The sequence below is a fragment of the Capricornis sumatraensis genome, chromosome 20 (assembly GCF_032405125.1).
Source record: "Capricornis sumatraensis isolate serow.1 chromosome 20, serow.2, whole genome shotgun sequence".
Taxonomy (NCBI): Eukaryota; Metazoa; Chordata; class Mammalia; order Artiodactyla; family Bovidae; genus Capricornis; species Capricornis sumatraensis.
Window position 1 is genome coordinate 18,742,463 of NC_091088.1, and position 16,016 is coordinate 18,758,478.

General features: G+C 49.3%; 1 protein-coding gene across 1 annotated transcript; it reads right to left on the bottom strand.

The window, feature by feature from the left end:
• Positions 1–588: 588 nt before the first annotated feature.
• C20H16orf95 (chromosome 20 C16orf95 homolog) lies at positions 589–15,183 on the bottom strand. The gene is made up of 6 exons (XM_068992257.1): positions 15,036–15,183; positions 13,005–13,255; positions 9,394–9,534; positions 4,989–5,135; positions 4,100–4,136; positions 589–800 (listed from the first exon to the last, which is right to left on the bottom strand). The coding sequence occupies exons 1-6, from the start codon at positions 15,181–15,183 to the stop codon at positions 589–591; spliced, it is 936 nt and encodes a 311-aa protein (XP_068848358.1).
• Between the last annotated feature and the right edge of the window lie 833 nt (positions 15,184–16,016).

Genomic DNA, 16,016 nt, shown 5'->3' on the forward strand with positions numbered 1-16,016 from the left:
AACCTGAGGTTGCCCTGGAGGCTTCCTGGGTAGTGGCAGAGGCAGAGTGGGGCCCCAGGTGAGAAATGCAGGCCTGGGCAAGGCCAGGTGTGTTCAAGGCTGGAGAAAGAGCTTTTCAATATGGAGCCTTGATAGTCGGGGCCGGGCTATGAGAGAGGCAGCAGGTTTCCCAAGGCTGTAGTGTGCTTAAACTCCAGAGGGATGGCTGGTCAGGCTGGCATAAAATCCACTTCCGACTCCAACACAAAAGAAGTTTGCAGAAACTGAAACCAGTGGTCTTTTGCGGGCAGGGGAATTTAGAAACTTGAGAACAGGGAAGAGGTGAGGAAATAAAGGTGGGTAGATGCTCCACCACCCTACCACTGGCCCTAACCTTGATGCATCTGGTTTGTTCTTCCCTTGCATTTTCTGGAAGAAGATGTGTGTGTCAGGTATGAGCAACCGATGGTAACAACATAACAGTAATCAGAGCGGTGCCCACCTCTCACCCTCTGCTGTGTGACAACCAAGTTCTCCCACACCCTCAACTCAACTAAACCCCAGGATGTAAGATAAGCCCAAGGCCACCACTACCCCACCCACACCTGCTCACCGGATGGCCTCCATGACCCTCAGCAGGGCATGGAGGACTGTTAGGAGGCTGAGGTTGAGAGGCAGGAGGGAGGCTGGGGGGCTTTCTGGCTGCCCTGAGGCCACCGGCCCAGCCTGGTGAAGAGCCTGGAGCTGCTGCCACTTGAGGAGATGGTGCCCTTCACCACAGATCCGCCAGCAGTTGTACCTGGAGCGCACATCCAGAGGGGCTTCTAGGCAGAGAAAGTGAGTCAGGCCCCAAGGGGTGTGGGGACAGGGTACTCTCGAGTCTGCACCCATGAGAGAGCCCTCGGGAAAAGGAACCAGGTGTCACAGCAAGGCAGGTCGCAGCCCTGGGGTGTGGGCACTCACACAGCGCCCATGCAGATGAAGACAGCACAGCTATGTGTTTGTTTCTAGGGCAACTGTGGGTCTTTGTGGCTCTGTTTTCTGAGTCTTTATCTTTTAGAGCTGCCTACTGAAATATTTATGAATGAAAGGATATGGTAGTTAGTGGTGATCTGCTCCACAGTAATCTTTTCCTTTTTCCTTTTTTTTTTTTTTGGGAGGGGGTATAGAGTGGGTGAAGCACAGAAGAAAACAAATCATCCAGGACTTGATCAGCTGATCGTGGCTGTAGCCGAGGGAAGGGAACATGGGCTTTTGCAGAGTATCTGAAACTTCCTATAACAAGCAGTAAACAACCACCACAAACACAAATGGAATTCAAACATCTCTATCTCCTCAATGCCCTTTAGCTTTTTCAAGACCTGCTTTGGTCACATGTGACCCTCTTGATGTTATATCTCTTATTTATTTTTACTATGCTATTAATATGCTACTACTAAAAATGTAGTACCCCGACTCTAATCATACTAATATAAAAAATACATTCTTAACAAATAGAAACTATATCTTCTTTATAAAAAACTCTATCACAAGAGCATAAAGAAGAAAAGCACATGAGCCCTCTATTTAAAAGATCAGAAACACAGATTTTTCTAAAATGGAAATCAGCTGGATTTGAGGCCAATGAACCATCTCTTATTTTTAGGTCACTCTGTATGAAGCTCTGGAGAAGGCAATAGCAACCCACTCCGGTACTCTTGCCTGGAAAAGCCCATGGATGGAGGAGCCTGGTAGGCTGCAGTCCATGGGGTCGCTAGGAGTCAGACACGACTGAGCGACTTCACTTTCACTTTTCACTTTCATGCACTGGAGAAGGAAATGGCAACCCACTCCAGTGTTCTTGCCTGGAGAATCCCAGGGACGGGGGAGCCTGGTGGGCTGCCGTCTACGGGGTTGCACAGAGCTGGACACGACTGAAGCAACTTAGCAGCAGCAGCAGTAGCAGAATGAAGCTCAGAGAAGAGAAGTCTCTCTAACCTCCTAGTGGCAGTGAGACTGGCACTCACTCCCGTCCTGTGAACACATTCTCATTCCTGTCCTTGAATGGGTTTGAGGCTTGAAATATTATTAACATAAATCACCTGAACTATAAAACCATGGCTGGAGTAAAAATTAATACTGATTTTTAACAGTGTTATCAATGGATCCACGATTCACTAATAAAACGACTAAGCTTTTATACTATCTTAAAGATGCAGAGTAGTCAAAGCCAAAACAAACAATAAAAATAAACCACTAAATTGGTGACTATACAGTGAGAAGAGCAGTTTCTCAGGTGGTTCTCATTCTACAGCCACTTTTTTTAATAAAGTGATTTCTGGCTCTTCCACCTAAAACTTGAGGCAACGTGTTACTATCTGTTTTGTTCACCATGCACACACACACCCCCCAAAAGCCTCTCTTTGCTGGGCTGACCTGCCCCTTTCCCACCCACAGGGATTACCTGTGACTGTCAGCTCAGACACACGAAACCAAACTTCACCTACACATAAACAGAGCTTTCATTTTTAAATTGACACTGCTGCTGCTAAGTCGTATCAGTCGTGTCCGACTCTGTGCGACCCCGGAGACAGCAGCCCAATAGGCTCCTCTTGTCTGTGGGATTCTCCAGGCAAGAATACTGGAGTGGGTTGCCATTTCCTTCTCCAATGCATGAAAGTGAAAAGTGAAAGTGAAGTCGCTCAGTCGTGTCCGACTCTTAGCGATCCTATGGACTATAGCCCACCAGGCTCCTCCATCCATGGGATTCTCCAGGCAAGAGTACTGGAGTGGGGTGTCATTGCCTTCTCTGAAATTGACACTAGTGGAGTCCTATTGCCTGGGCTACACTGACATGTTACTCTACATTGCAATGTGTTGGGAGGTCCATTTCATCATCCCTAACAGCTGTGGACTCTAGGTAGCCGGTGCCACAAATGCACCTCTATTTATGTCCATCCTCCCACCAAGAGACTTAAGTTGCTTCCAATTTTTCACCAAAGAAATCACTGCTATAGACAAACATGCGTGGAGTGCCCACAGATATTACCCAGACATGGGCTTGTTGGATTAAAGATTTTTCACATTATAAAATTTGATTGATACCTCCAAACCTCCTGCCAAAAGCTGTGACAATTGATGCTCCTCCTAACTGTGCTTTTAAAATCAGGAAAAAGTTAAGTACCTTCTACATGAAGAGGTGAGCATGAGAGGTAGTGGCCGCTCATTTCCCAACCACTCTATCCCGACCTGCGCACACCCAGGCTCTGGGTAGGCTGCTCAAATCACCTGCTTATCACAAGAACCCCATGCCAGACACCCAACTTCTCAGTTCTCTCCAGTTCCTCCTCCATAGAGTCCATCAAGTGCACTCAAAAAGGGGAGGGTGTGATCTGACTGCACAAAACATGTCCACTCCCTTGCTCACATGCCATGCAGAGAAAGCAGCCATGTCAACCATCTGTGAGGAACAGCACCGCTGCTCATTTCAGAGATGGAGAAAGTAAAGGTGCAAGTACAGACACCATCTCCTGGCACACCGAGACTGAGCGTGTGAGGACACACGCACATCAGGCCACATATAAGGATACGTGAACACACCTTGTCATGATTATGAACTGCTGTGAACATGTGAGTATATGCTATGCCTGTCACGAACATATGAATATATGTATACACTGTATGATGAATATATGCATAAGTGTGGTGTCATGAACATACAATGTGTCATGAATACATGAATATAGAAATATGTCAATATGCAAGCCTATACATTGTCATAAATACAAATTTATATACAACACATACATACACAAGTCATATCATGAATTATAGAAGATTAGAGCTTAAAATACACTTCTGATACCACCTAACCCCAGGTTGCAAATTGGTTTCATCCTGAGAGTCAATATTGATAACTGGTAGAGTCTGAGGCTTCTCTGGGTTCACTGGGAAAAGATGAGGGGTGATTAGTGTTGCCTGGTAAGGGGAGGTGTCAGAGAAGTGGTGTGTGTGCCAGACTGTGGCCTTCTCTGTGTTATACCCATCATGACAGAAGTCTACCCCACTCCCATCATGATGTTCATGAGAACCCCATCTTCCTTGGGGAGGGGGGTGATGAGACACGTGTGCACTGAGTTACCTGGGACGCCTTTAAAATTCTGCTGCCTTTTCACCACCTAGGATAAAAGATAAGAACGTGGGCAATTGCATCAGCCCAGTGATCCACCAAGAGGGGGGCCCAGTGACTTAGCCTGGAGACCCCCAGAAACGCGTCCAAGACCAGCTCAGAATGCAAGTTATGTTCTCCTTTAAAAGGCCTCTAGGTTTTAATTCTGGTGACAGTTTGCTACTTGGTGACAGAAAACCAGCAGATGGAATGTGGGTGAAGGCAGAAGAAGCCTTTAATTCCAGGACACTCAGAAAGCAAGGGAGAGGAGTGGCCCTGGAACTGAGCGGGGCTGGGCCTGGCCAACCATACCCTACCACAAACACTGACCTGGAACCCAGAGCTGTGGAGGCAGCCAGACAGAGCCGAAGAGTGAGCACACACTCTTGAGCTACAGCGCCTCCCCAGAACCCTCGCTCCATGCCTGCCAGGCTAGAGCTACAAGTGCAGGGTGCTCAGACAGGCCGAGGGAAGTGAGGTAGAGGGGAGGCAAGGAGCAGCAGGGTGGGGTGGGAAGAAAGAGGGAGGGAGGTGAGCAAGTTGGAGGAGAAAAGGGAAGAGAAAGGAGGAGCGGGGGAGGAGGAGGGGCAGAAGACGCGATGGGAAAGGTGGCAGCAGACCCTCCTCAGGGTGCGGTGTATCCCACCCTTCCCAACACCACCAGCACACCTGACCTGGGCCTGCCCTGAGTGCCACTGGTCTCCTGTTCTCTGCTGCCCTAGGCCACAGCTTGGAGGAGACCCCCATACACCAATGGAGGCCACTGTGGGGAAGGAACCCGGCACCCTTCCCCTTATCTCTGGGTCCCCCTCGGCCCACCCCTCACTTTCAGGCCTTGCTGCCATACGAGCTTCCCTCTTACCTTCTTGTGAGACCTCAGGACCTGGGGCACCCAGTAGGGCATCACGGCCTGACCCCTAGGCATCGGGAGGTGGCCCCCAAAGCGGTGGCATGGGCAGGGGCATGCCTTGGCGGTTTTGGGAATATAAGACTGGACCATCTTTTGGATCTAACAGAGGAAGGGAAGAGAAGGTCCAAACAGGGGTGGAGCCACACCCTAGAAAACCTCAGCCTCAGGGACAGGGCCCTGGAGAGTGCCTCTCCTATACCCCTCCCACAGGACACCCCGACTGCCCGGCTGAGGGAGCAGGTCCCCCCATCATGATATTCCCAGGGGTGGCCAGCACCCTCATTACCCACCACCTGCACATCTGCAGGGCGTGGTGCTGTGGTGGGACACATGGGGGGAGTCAGGAGACCTGGCTCCGTCCTGAAACTGCTGGCCTCCAGGAGCACCCTTGGTACCACATTTAGCCCCTCTGAGCCTGAGCGATCTCAGCAAGAGAGAGGACTCTACCAGCACCTTGACCACACTGGTCAGAGTCTAACATGGATAGTCTTTGGTCCAGCAGTTGCACTTCTGGGACTGCATCCAGCAAAGACACGTGTGCATTTTGCTCAAGAACACTCAGTGCAGCACTGACTGTAGCGACCAAACAGCCAGAATCTGGTAATAAGGGACAATAAGTAATGGACACAGGGACAAAGGGAATGGATGGCCTTGGAAAGAATGATGCAGATCTGTCTGTCCTGACATACAATGAGCACAGAGATGCAATATTAAGTGAGAAATGCAGACTGTGAATAGAGCACACTACCATTTACATCAAAAATGGTAAGAAAAAATAAAAAGAATCTGTGTGCAGTGTTGCTTGTATATGAGTTGCAGTGGGTCAGACCCTTACCCCAATGCCTCATCACCACCCCTAGCCTCACTCTTTGCCCTACAGTTCTGCAGTTCCTTCCAGAAGAGTAGACTCTGCCCCTTGACTCTGGTCAGATCATGTACTGGACTGGCCAACAGAATAAGTAGGAAGTGACAGTAGCCAGATCTGTCAGGCTGAAGACCTCACAGGTGTCCAGCTGCCCTCACATCTCTGCCATGGCCACAAGACAGTGCCTGGGACAGCCCACTGACCCCAAGATCGGGATACCTGAGGCCAAGCTGCCAGCAGAGTGTCCCTCAGCCACATGAGCTATCACAGTGACTGCTGTATCAAGTAAGGTCTTAGGGTGACTTGTACATTGCTAGCCAAGCAACACAAGCATGGAAAACCTCCAGAAGGCCAAATGAGGACACCTCTGGAAGAGGTGTAGGACAGAGAGTTCTGTGTACCACACCCCCGCTGCACTGCGGGAATTTCCAACCATGTGCTCACAGCTCACATTATAAAACATAATCAAAACTACTTTGAGTAACCCTTGCAACCTCCTGAGGCCACGGGAGGACTACACTGGAGCCTGGGTGTAAGGTGTGCTGCCAAGCACAGGCAATGCCGTAGGAAAGAGGAAGGGAGTCCTGGATCTCCTCCAAAGGAGACAAGACGAGGCCTGGAGACCCAGGCACCTCCCTGCACCCTGGTTCCTTGTCACCACGGCACAGGACCCCTCTCAAATAGGACCCTTTTGCCCGCCAGAATAAGGATACTCTGGCCACTTCTACTCAATCCACCCATGCCTGCTAAGCCCATTCTCCATGGCAGGTGCTGCACCAGAAGCAACAAGACCCCACACTGCCCACAGCAGCTCCCTGCACAGCACCGTCCACTGGGAAAGAAGAAACACTGGGACTCAGGGAGCAGAGCTGGGAGAACTTTCAGGCCAGAGGGACAGCTAGGTGGAGAATTAAGAGAGCAACCATGCCTGCTGAGAGTCCCAAAGACATGACAAGAGAGCTACCAGGGCACCCACACAGCAATCATTCCTCCTCTTGTGAAAAGAAACCAACTTTGTTTACGATGCAAAGCGGCCAGGTCAGGGATCAGCCAGCCCCACTTGCCAACAAAGGGTCTGGGGGGAAAGGGGACAAAAAAGCTTGGGCTTCTGGGAATGTTTTATCCCTGAAAAGGAGGAGAAGGTAGGAGGTAAGCTTTTGGAAGACTCTGAAAGACTCACTTTATGCCATGTGCATTGTCATATAAGACAGAGACCCAAGGCCAACATCTAAAACCACTAGAAATGAAAAATAACACCAACTCTACACAAAGTCTTCCTGAAAATGGAAAAGATTCATTTCTGATAAAAGCTCTCAACCAACTAGAAATAGAAGTGAAATCCTCAGCCTGATAAAAGGCAACCATGATCCACTACTGTGCTGGGGACAGGCATGCCTAAGCAAGATCCAGAAAAGACTAAATTATTAAATTGATAATTGGACTTCATCAAAATTTAAAACTTCTGCTCTTTGAAAGACAGTGATAAGAGAATTAAAAGACAAGTCAAAAACGTGGAGAACTTGCAAACCAAATATCTAATAAAGAACTTGTATCCAGATATATAAAGAACTCTCAATACTCAGTAATTTAAAAAAAAAAGCAACTCAACTTTTTTAATGGGCAAAATACTTGAACAGACAGAAATTAAGTAAGATATTCATATGGTAAAAATATACGAAGATATGCTCAACATCATTAGTAACTGTGGAAATAAACAAGTTAAAGCCTCAATGAGAGGGAATTCTCTAGTGGTCCAGGGGTTGGGACTCTGCACTTTCACTGCCTGGAGTGCAGGTTCAGTCGCTTTTCAGGGAACTGAGATCCCACAATCTTTGAAACCAAAATTTTAAAAATGTTTTAATTAAAAAAACATACAATGAGATAAACACCTATTAAGATGGCCATAAATTAAAACACTCACCAAGCCAAGCATTCACTAAGACATGAAGGAACTGGAACTTTATACATTGTTGGGAAGAATATAAAATAGAACAACCATCTTTGCAAAACAGTTGGCAGTTTCTTAGAAAGTTAAACATACGCCTCCCATACAATGTAGCAATGCCTTTCCTAGGTGCTTGCCCAAGAAAAATGAAGGCTGCTGCTGCTGCTGCTAAGTCGCTTCAGTCCTGTCCAACTCTATGCGACCCCACAGACGGCAGCTCACCAGGCTCCCCCGTCCCTGGGATTCTCCAGACAAGAACACTGGAGTGGGTTGCCATTTCCTTCTCCAATGTGTGAAAGTGAAAAGTGAAAGTGAAGTCGCTCAGTTGTGTCTGACTCTTAGCGACCCCATGGACTGCAGCCCACCAGGTTTCTCCGTCCGTGGGATTCTCCAGGCAAGAGTACTGGAGTGGGGTGCCACTGCCTTGTCCAAAAATGAAGGCATGTTCACACAAAGACTTATACACAAATGTTCACAGCAGCTTTATTTGTTGGACAAAACAGAAAAAAAACTGGAAATGATCCACACGTCTTTCACTGGATGAATGGTCTATCCATATAACAACACACTACTCAGCAGTAAAAAGGAATGAACTATCAATGAACACAACCATACAGATGAATCTCAAAAATAGTCATGCTGAGCAAAAGAAGCCCCTGGAGAAGGAGATGGCAACTCACTCCAGCATTCTTGCCTGGGAAATCCCATGGACAGAGGAGCCTGGTGGGCTATATATAGTCCATGGAGCCGCAAAGAGGGAGACACAACTCAGCGACTAAACCACCACCACCACAAAAGAAACCAGACCAAAAAAAAAAAAGCACATACTATACGATTCCATTTATATAAAATTCAAGGAAATGCAAATGAATCTATAGTGACAGAAACAGACCCATGGTTGCCTGGGGACTGTGGGGAGAGAGGGTTGAGTGGAATTACAAAAGGGAACAAGGAGGACTTCTCTAGTGGTTCAGTAGTTAAGAATCCGCCTGCCAATGCATGGTTCATGGGTTCAATCCCTGGTTCAGGAAGATTCTACAAGACCACAACCACTGAGCCCACACGCCAGAGGCCACAAGCTGCATCTACTGAGCCTTTGTGCTGCAACTACTGGAGTCCATACTCCACAACAAGAGAAGCCACCGCAGAGAGAAGTCCGTGCACTGCAACTACAGAGTAGCCCCCACTCACCCCAACTAGGGAAAAGCCTGAGCACACCAATGAAGACCCAGCACAGCAAAACATAAATAAATAAATACAATTTTGAAAAGGGTACAAGGAAACCTTTCAGGGTTGTGTACATGTACTGCACTATACCATTTTATACAAGGGTCTTGAGCACTCTGGATTTTCGTATCTACATGCATCCTGGAACCAATCCCCTGTGAATATCTAGAGATGACTGTACATTATCACAATTATGGTGGTGGTTTCATGGGAGTGTGCATATGTCAAGATTTATCAAACAGGACATTTCATATGTGTGCCATTTTATCACATGTCAATCATATCTCCATAAATCTGAACCCCTGATTCAAGTCACCTACCTGATTTTGGGGTCTCAAGGAGAGAGGGACCCAGTAAGGTAGTACTGCCTTAGCCCTGGGCACTGGCAGGTAGCCCCCAAATTTGGCCTGGCACTCACAGCAGATGGGCTCTCGATGAACAGGGCTGGGGACAGGACACATCTGAGCAAGAGGCAGACAAAACTGAATTTAATGTGGTGCTGCATTAGTGATGCAAGCCAAGGCACTCTCTGAATGGTAAATCCACACTCAGAGGGTGACATGGCATCCAGGGCAAGTGCAGGGACAGGGGCCGCGGCTGCTGCAGACTGTCCTGAGACCCTCCACAGTCACTTGGAGGGGGCCACAGGGCCTGCAGACCCAGTGTGCTGGGATGCACAGTCACTTACAGTCGCATTACTATGAGCAAGTCTTGGATCTCTCTTTCTAAAAATGGAGAAATACAACCAACTCTAGGATGGATGACTGCTCTTTCTGCGGTTGTCCACATCAGTCTGCATACAGAACTTTGTTTGTAAAACCTTCCACATCCATCCCATATGATCCCACCACACCCACAGGCTCGGGGAGAGGGAAAGTCATCCTCCCCAGGAGCAGATAGAGCTGCCCAGAACAGATACATTAAGGGGCAGCATTGGTTCTCCCATGCCTCCTAAACCCCTGTCTCAAGGTAGCATGAGGCACTGAGGGGCAGGGAATGCAGTGGGTGACCCTATATAGAGATTTGGGGGCTTGCATGGCCCCTTAAACCATGGGCCCCACTGGCTGACACACCCTCTCACGAGATGCTGCTTCTGGACCCACATTTTCTGCTCTACTTCCCACCAAAGGGCATGTCAGGGTTGGGGCAAAAGGTTTGCTTTCCTTACTGAATGATCGATGAGACACACTTCTTTCCCAAAAGCTGGAAATGACTTCTTTTCCTAGAAAAGAAGAAGGCTTAGAAACTTCTGGACTTTGTGTACATTGGAGGCACGGATGCTAGTATGAGAGCCTGAGCCAGCCTGGCTCATGTCATTACCCCCAAGAGTGGAACATGAAAGTCAAAGTTTAGTCGCTCAGTTGTGTCTCTTTGTGACCCCATTGGCTGTAGCCTACCAGGCCCCTCCGTCCATGGGATTTTCCAGGCAAGAGTACTGGAGTGGGTTGCCGTTCCCTCCTCCAGAGGATCTTCCCAACCCAGGGATCGAACTCAGGTCTCCCACATTGTAGGCAGACGCTTTACTGTCTGAGCCACCAGGGAAATCCTAGTCAACTGCCCCCCAAGAGTGGAAAGGGTCATCATTCTGAGCCTAAGAGGGGGCAGAGGGTGACAACAGAAGCAGGTAGATACACACTCACATGCTAAGGTCTAGGGGTTCCCATATGTCGAGCTATTGTGGAATCCTGCATCCTCAAAGGGCTTAGCTGGAATCATCCTGGGTTGGGAAGATCCCCTGGAGAAGGAAATAGCAACCCACTCCAGTATTCTTGCCTGGAGAATCCCATGGACAGAGGACCCTAGTAGGCTATAGTCCATGGGCTAGCAAGAGTCGGATATGACTTAGCAACTAAACCACCACCACCAGGCACACTCCAGCTAAACCTATGCTAGGACCTTTGGGAAAGAGAGGAACATTCCAACCTGGTGAGAACTTTCCAAGATGTGTAGCTGCCAACCACAATACATGCTTTATCATACACCCTGAGCTTACTTATAATTCTGAAGGAAAATACTGTCAAAACCGTACATCTAATGAAATTCTTTGCAGTAAAAAAAAACTGGATGCTTTGTCTCTTTGCCTGACAAAGCTTTTGGAGCTACACAGATTCTATTACTCTTCCCCATTCTCCCCACAACAAATTGCTAGTATGTTGGCCACCATATGGAGAGTGTCCAGTGAGAATAAAACCAAAACAAAGCAAAACTTCCAGCTTTCCTAATAGCATATTTAATATGGCAATGGTAAGAGTGATATCATCATAATAATCACTATTTTGCTATCTATTTACAGTAATAGCTTCAGATCACAGAGCTCAACTCCCACACCTGATCCTTGACAACACAGAATATGGGATGTTGCCCTGCACAGTACCCAAGCCCCCTAACAGTCATAAGAGCATTGTTATTTCCTTTGTGGAGGCCAAACCTCCAGCCCAGAAGGTGAAGCCAGTTAGTCCCAGAGACTAGCTCAGAATGTCATAGTCATAACCCAAGTCAACCCAATGAAACTCATTCTCATTGTTGTTATTCAGTTGTGTCTGATTCTGCAACCCCATGGTGCAGTATGTCAGGCTTCCCTCATTCTGGTACTTTGTGTTAAAATTACTAGGAAAGGAAATCTCCTTTTCTGTTGAAGTTGCAAGATCTTTTCCAGAGGTCTTGGTGGTCATTTTGCCCCCAGAGGGGAAGAAAACAAAGCTGAAATATGGAGACAACAGTCCCTGACCACAGTCCTTAAGCATCTGTATACATCAGTTCCTGACGACATACATGACAGCCTCAATTAGTCAGTGAATTGCCTTTCCTGCTTATATGATGTAGTGTGGTGTCTTCCCTGCCTACCTTTTACAAGCTACTATGGGACGGGGTCGGAGAAGGCAATGACAACCCACTCCAGTACTCTTGCCTGGAAAATCCCATGGATGGAAGAGCCTGGTAGGCTGTAGTCCATGGGGTCGCTGGAGAGTCGGACACAACTGAGCGACTTCACTTTCACTTTTCACTTTCATGCATTGGGGAAGGAAATGGCAACCCACTCCAGTATTCTTGCCTGGAGAATCCCAGGGACAGGGGAGCCTGGTGGGCTGCCGTCTATGGGGTCTCGCAGAGTCGGACACGACTGAAGCGACTTAGCAGCAGCAGCAGCATGGGACAGGGTGACCTGAGGCTACTGGGGCTCCCCAGATGACTCAGGGTCCAGGCTCCCTCAGATGACTCTCAGTCCAGAGCCCCCCTAAGTGACTCAGGGTCTGGGGCCACCCCAGTAGAATTGGGGTCTGTGGCCTCCCAGTGGACTCGAGGTCCAGATCGCCTCAGGTGACTCGGGGTCTGGGGTGCCCCAGCTGACTCAAGGTCGGTGTCCCCAGGTGACACAGATCCTGGGGCCCCCTCAGGTGACTGAGGGTCTGCGTTCCCCTCAGGTGACTCGGGGTCTGGGGCCCCCTCAGGTGACTTGGGGTGTGGGGCGCCCCCAGGTGACTCGGGGTCCGGGGCCCCCTCAGGTAACTCGGGTGCCGCACCCCTTGTGTGGCGCGGCGACTCAGCATGCAGGACTGAGGGAGGCACCTGCCTGTCATGACGCGCTCGGGGTGAGTGTGCGCTGACAGACCGAACGGACACCCAAGAGCTCCCAGAAATGCCCGCCACGATTCTGCTAAGTTATGGTGAGGGCGGTGACGAAGCTCAAGATGACAGCCATGACGAAAGTCGGGGCTGGCTCACGCGTGTCACTCCTCCTTCGGGCCCGCCCCTCACACAGGCCCTCACACCTCCCCGTCAGTCCCCGGGACCGCCCTCGACCTCGAAAGCCCCACCTCTTCCGCCCTCCCGCTCCTCTGAGGCCAGGCTCTTCCGGCGACAGCACTCTATTAGCTGTCGATTGGCTCCCTATTAGCCAATCAGATGCTGCATTCTATACATGCTTACTTACCTGGCATCTGATTGGGCTCTGAAGGCACAGGGCTCGCAATCGGCGGAGCGGGCGGGGCCGGGGGCGGGTCGCTTCGGGGGCGGGGCGAGCCGGGGGCGGGCCGGGGGCGGAGGTCGGGCTAGGCGCACGTGAAGACTTCTCGGTCGTGGTCTGGACCTTGCCTAGGTGGGCGTCGGCCTCGGAAGACACACCTTTCCCCGCCCGATCCCGGGAAAGCCCACTCACTGTTTCCTGCAGACGGGCCTGCGGGGCTGCAGGGCACAGTAAACGCGGTTATCTGTCCCCTGGAGGGAGAGAAAGAGGTGCGCGACGCGGGCCCAGGGCCCATTCGAGAACCGCGGAGCATCTCGGTAGGAGTGTGTCCCACGCAGGACCTGGGACGTATTTGTATTTGAAGTCTTTTCTTGTTTTTCTGACGCTGAGATTTAACTGGGCGCCTGGCCCGTCACTGGCTGATCGGACTCAAATTGTGACTTCTGAGGATGCGTGTTTCTGAAGCAACCGAGGGTTCGAAGGCCGTGGAATTAAGTACAACTGATTGTAGTATCTCTTGAAAACAAACTTTTCAGTGTTTGCTAACTTTTTTTTTCTTTTTGGCCACACTTCAGCTTGTGAGATTTCGGTTCCCTGACCAGGGACTGGATCCCAGCCCCAGCAGTGAAAGCCCGGAATCCTAACCTCTAGATCACTAAGGAACTCCCTTTTTTTGCTGACTTTAATATTCTCAACTAATACTAATATTTGATCAAACCATCATAAGCAACGGTAGCCCTGGTGGGCCACATTTCCATGTGCTGCCATCTAGCCATGGACAAACAGGATTTCCCAGGCACTTCTTGGGTTTCATGGCTCTTTCATTAAACTGGTAAGTTTATGACCTATGAACAGGGCTGAGCTTCCAGCCAGTTCCCACCCTGCAGGCTCTCCTGGCTAGCACCCATGCTGATTGAGCAGCACCCCCGCTATATTAGTTGCTAATTATTTATTTTATACTATCTTTTAGCTGCTAATCATTTTGGACACCACCCCCTGCCTGTGTATCTATATAAACAATGTCAGCACTGGTCTCTTAATAGCTAATGACAAAATTTGTCGAGGAATCTCACCATTAGCCTAGCATTTTACTTATGGCTGTCTCGTCTCTGCCAATCTTGGAGGGCCCTTGGGATTCCTTGTCATCTCTATTCTCCTGAGCCCACTGGAATATTGTGGTAACACAGAAGACAGGTTTATGTCCCCCAAGCCCCGCAGAAGCCCTGGCCCTCACCACTCTTGACACTGTCATGCCATTTCACGTCAAGTGCAACTCATCACCATTTCCACCAAAAATGGCTAAAATTAAAAGGACTGACAGTACCAAGTTTGTAGAGGGTGTGGCAGCTGGAACCCTCACACCTTACACACCAGATAAAACCATATAGCCAAACTGGCAGTATTTACAATGTCTAAACATGTGAATATCCTGTGACTAAGCAATTCCCCACCCAAGGTAATCACCCAATATAATAGAGCTTATGTCCACCAGAAGACATCAACAAAAACACACACAGTGCCAGCCCAGCCAGCAGCTGGAGGACAGCCACTTCTCACTCCTTCACACATATCCATGTGAAAACAGATATCTGTATCTTTGAGAACATTCCTAAAAAAGCATGTATTGCTGGTAACCCAGAAAAGAACCAAAAAGTTGTGGTTTGGTTTTGAGTTTGGCTTGTTATTTCAAGATCATCTTGCCTAAATGATCTGTGACAGTTTTCACAAACCTAAATCCTGTAGGTTAAGTGAAATCATGATTTTCAAATAGTCTAAGCAAGAACTGTAATTTTTAAGTTCTCATGTCCCATGACTTTGGGGTCTTTCTGAGGTTGAACCCAAGCTACACAGTGGTTCAGGTCAAGGTTACACCAGGCGCCACCACCGTCACAGCCCTGAATACAGGACTCGCTTTTTCACCTAGATGGGGGCCCTGCATGATGTGACGGTTCCCACTGGTGACCAGCCTGCTGTCAACTCTGCTGCCCCCAACCTTACCCTTTTCCTGTGGGCCCACAGGCTTCACCTCACCAACCGTGACAGCTAGACTTCTCTCTTCGGCGGCTGTGACAGCAGCGTCTTGGCCTCCTCCCTCCTTCACTGTGAGCTCCTGCAGTCTGCTGGGGGGACACAGGACCACTGTCATCCTTCTCTCACTGTCATCGGGGCACTATGAAATGGCACGGCCAGGCCAGGCCGCCAGGCCAGGAGAGTCTTCTCATTTCCAACTGCCTGTGTCACTGTCTCACCCCCACCCCCAAGGTGCCAGGGACCCCATTCTAGCACTCGCCCTGAGATCACCGAAGCATCCTCTAGGAGAGGCCTCAGCACTGTTTCCCCCACACCCATGGCAGCCTGTGGGAGCTTGCCTTCCAATAGAACTGTGGAACTCTGTGAACAGGAGAGACATTCCATGGTGATGCGGCCATCTGCCCGGGCTCCCATACCCACACAGACCCACACCAGTGCTCTGTTGTTGTTCAGTCACTGTCGCGTCTGACTCTTTGAGACCCCACAAACTGCAGCACACCAGGCTTCCCTGTCCTTCACTATCTCCCAGAGTTTGCTCAAACTCATGTCCATTGAGTCGGTGATGCCATCCAACCATCTCATCCTCTGCCGCCCCCTTCTTCTCCTGTCCTCAATCTTTCCCAGCATCAGGATCTTTTCCAATGAGTTGGCTCTTCTCATCAGGTGGCCAAAGTATTGGAGCTTCAGCTTCAGCTCAGTCCTTCCAATGAATATTCAGAGTTGATTTCCTTTAGGATTGACTGCTTTGATATTCTTGCTGTCCAAGGGATTCGCAAGAGTCTTCTCCAGCACCACAGTTGGAAAGCACAAATGCGTTATCATACGTATAAACTATGTCTGTGGCATTAAAACTTCATGAGAGGGTATTAGGGGGAAAATGTCTACAATGGCTCTTTGGAAGGAGATGATAATGAATGAAAGAAGCCAGGTTAAAAGAGCTACATGCTA

Bases quoted from the DNA above. Each gene is read 5' to 3' on its own strand.
- C20H16orf95 (XM_068992257.1), bottom strand. From the start codon at position 15,183: ATGACAGTGGTCCTGTGTCCCCCCAGCAGACTGCAGGAGCTCACAGTG. The intron at 13,256-15,035 runs GTAAGGTTGGGG...TGTGCCCTGCAG, and splicing joins TGTGGGCCCACAGGAAAAGG to CCCCGCAGGCCCGTCTGCAG. The intron at 801-4,099 runs GTAACTCAGTGC...TCTGCCTAGAAG, and splicing joins GAATTTTAAAGGCGTCCCAG to CCCCTCTGGATGTGCGCTCC.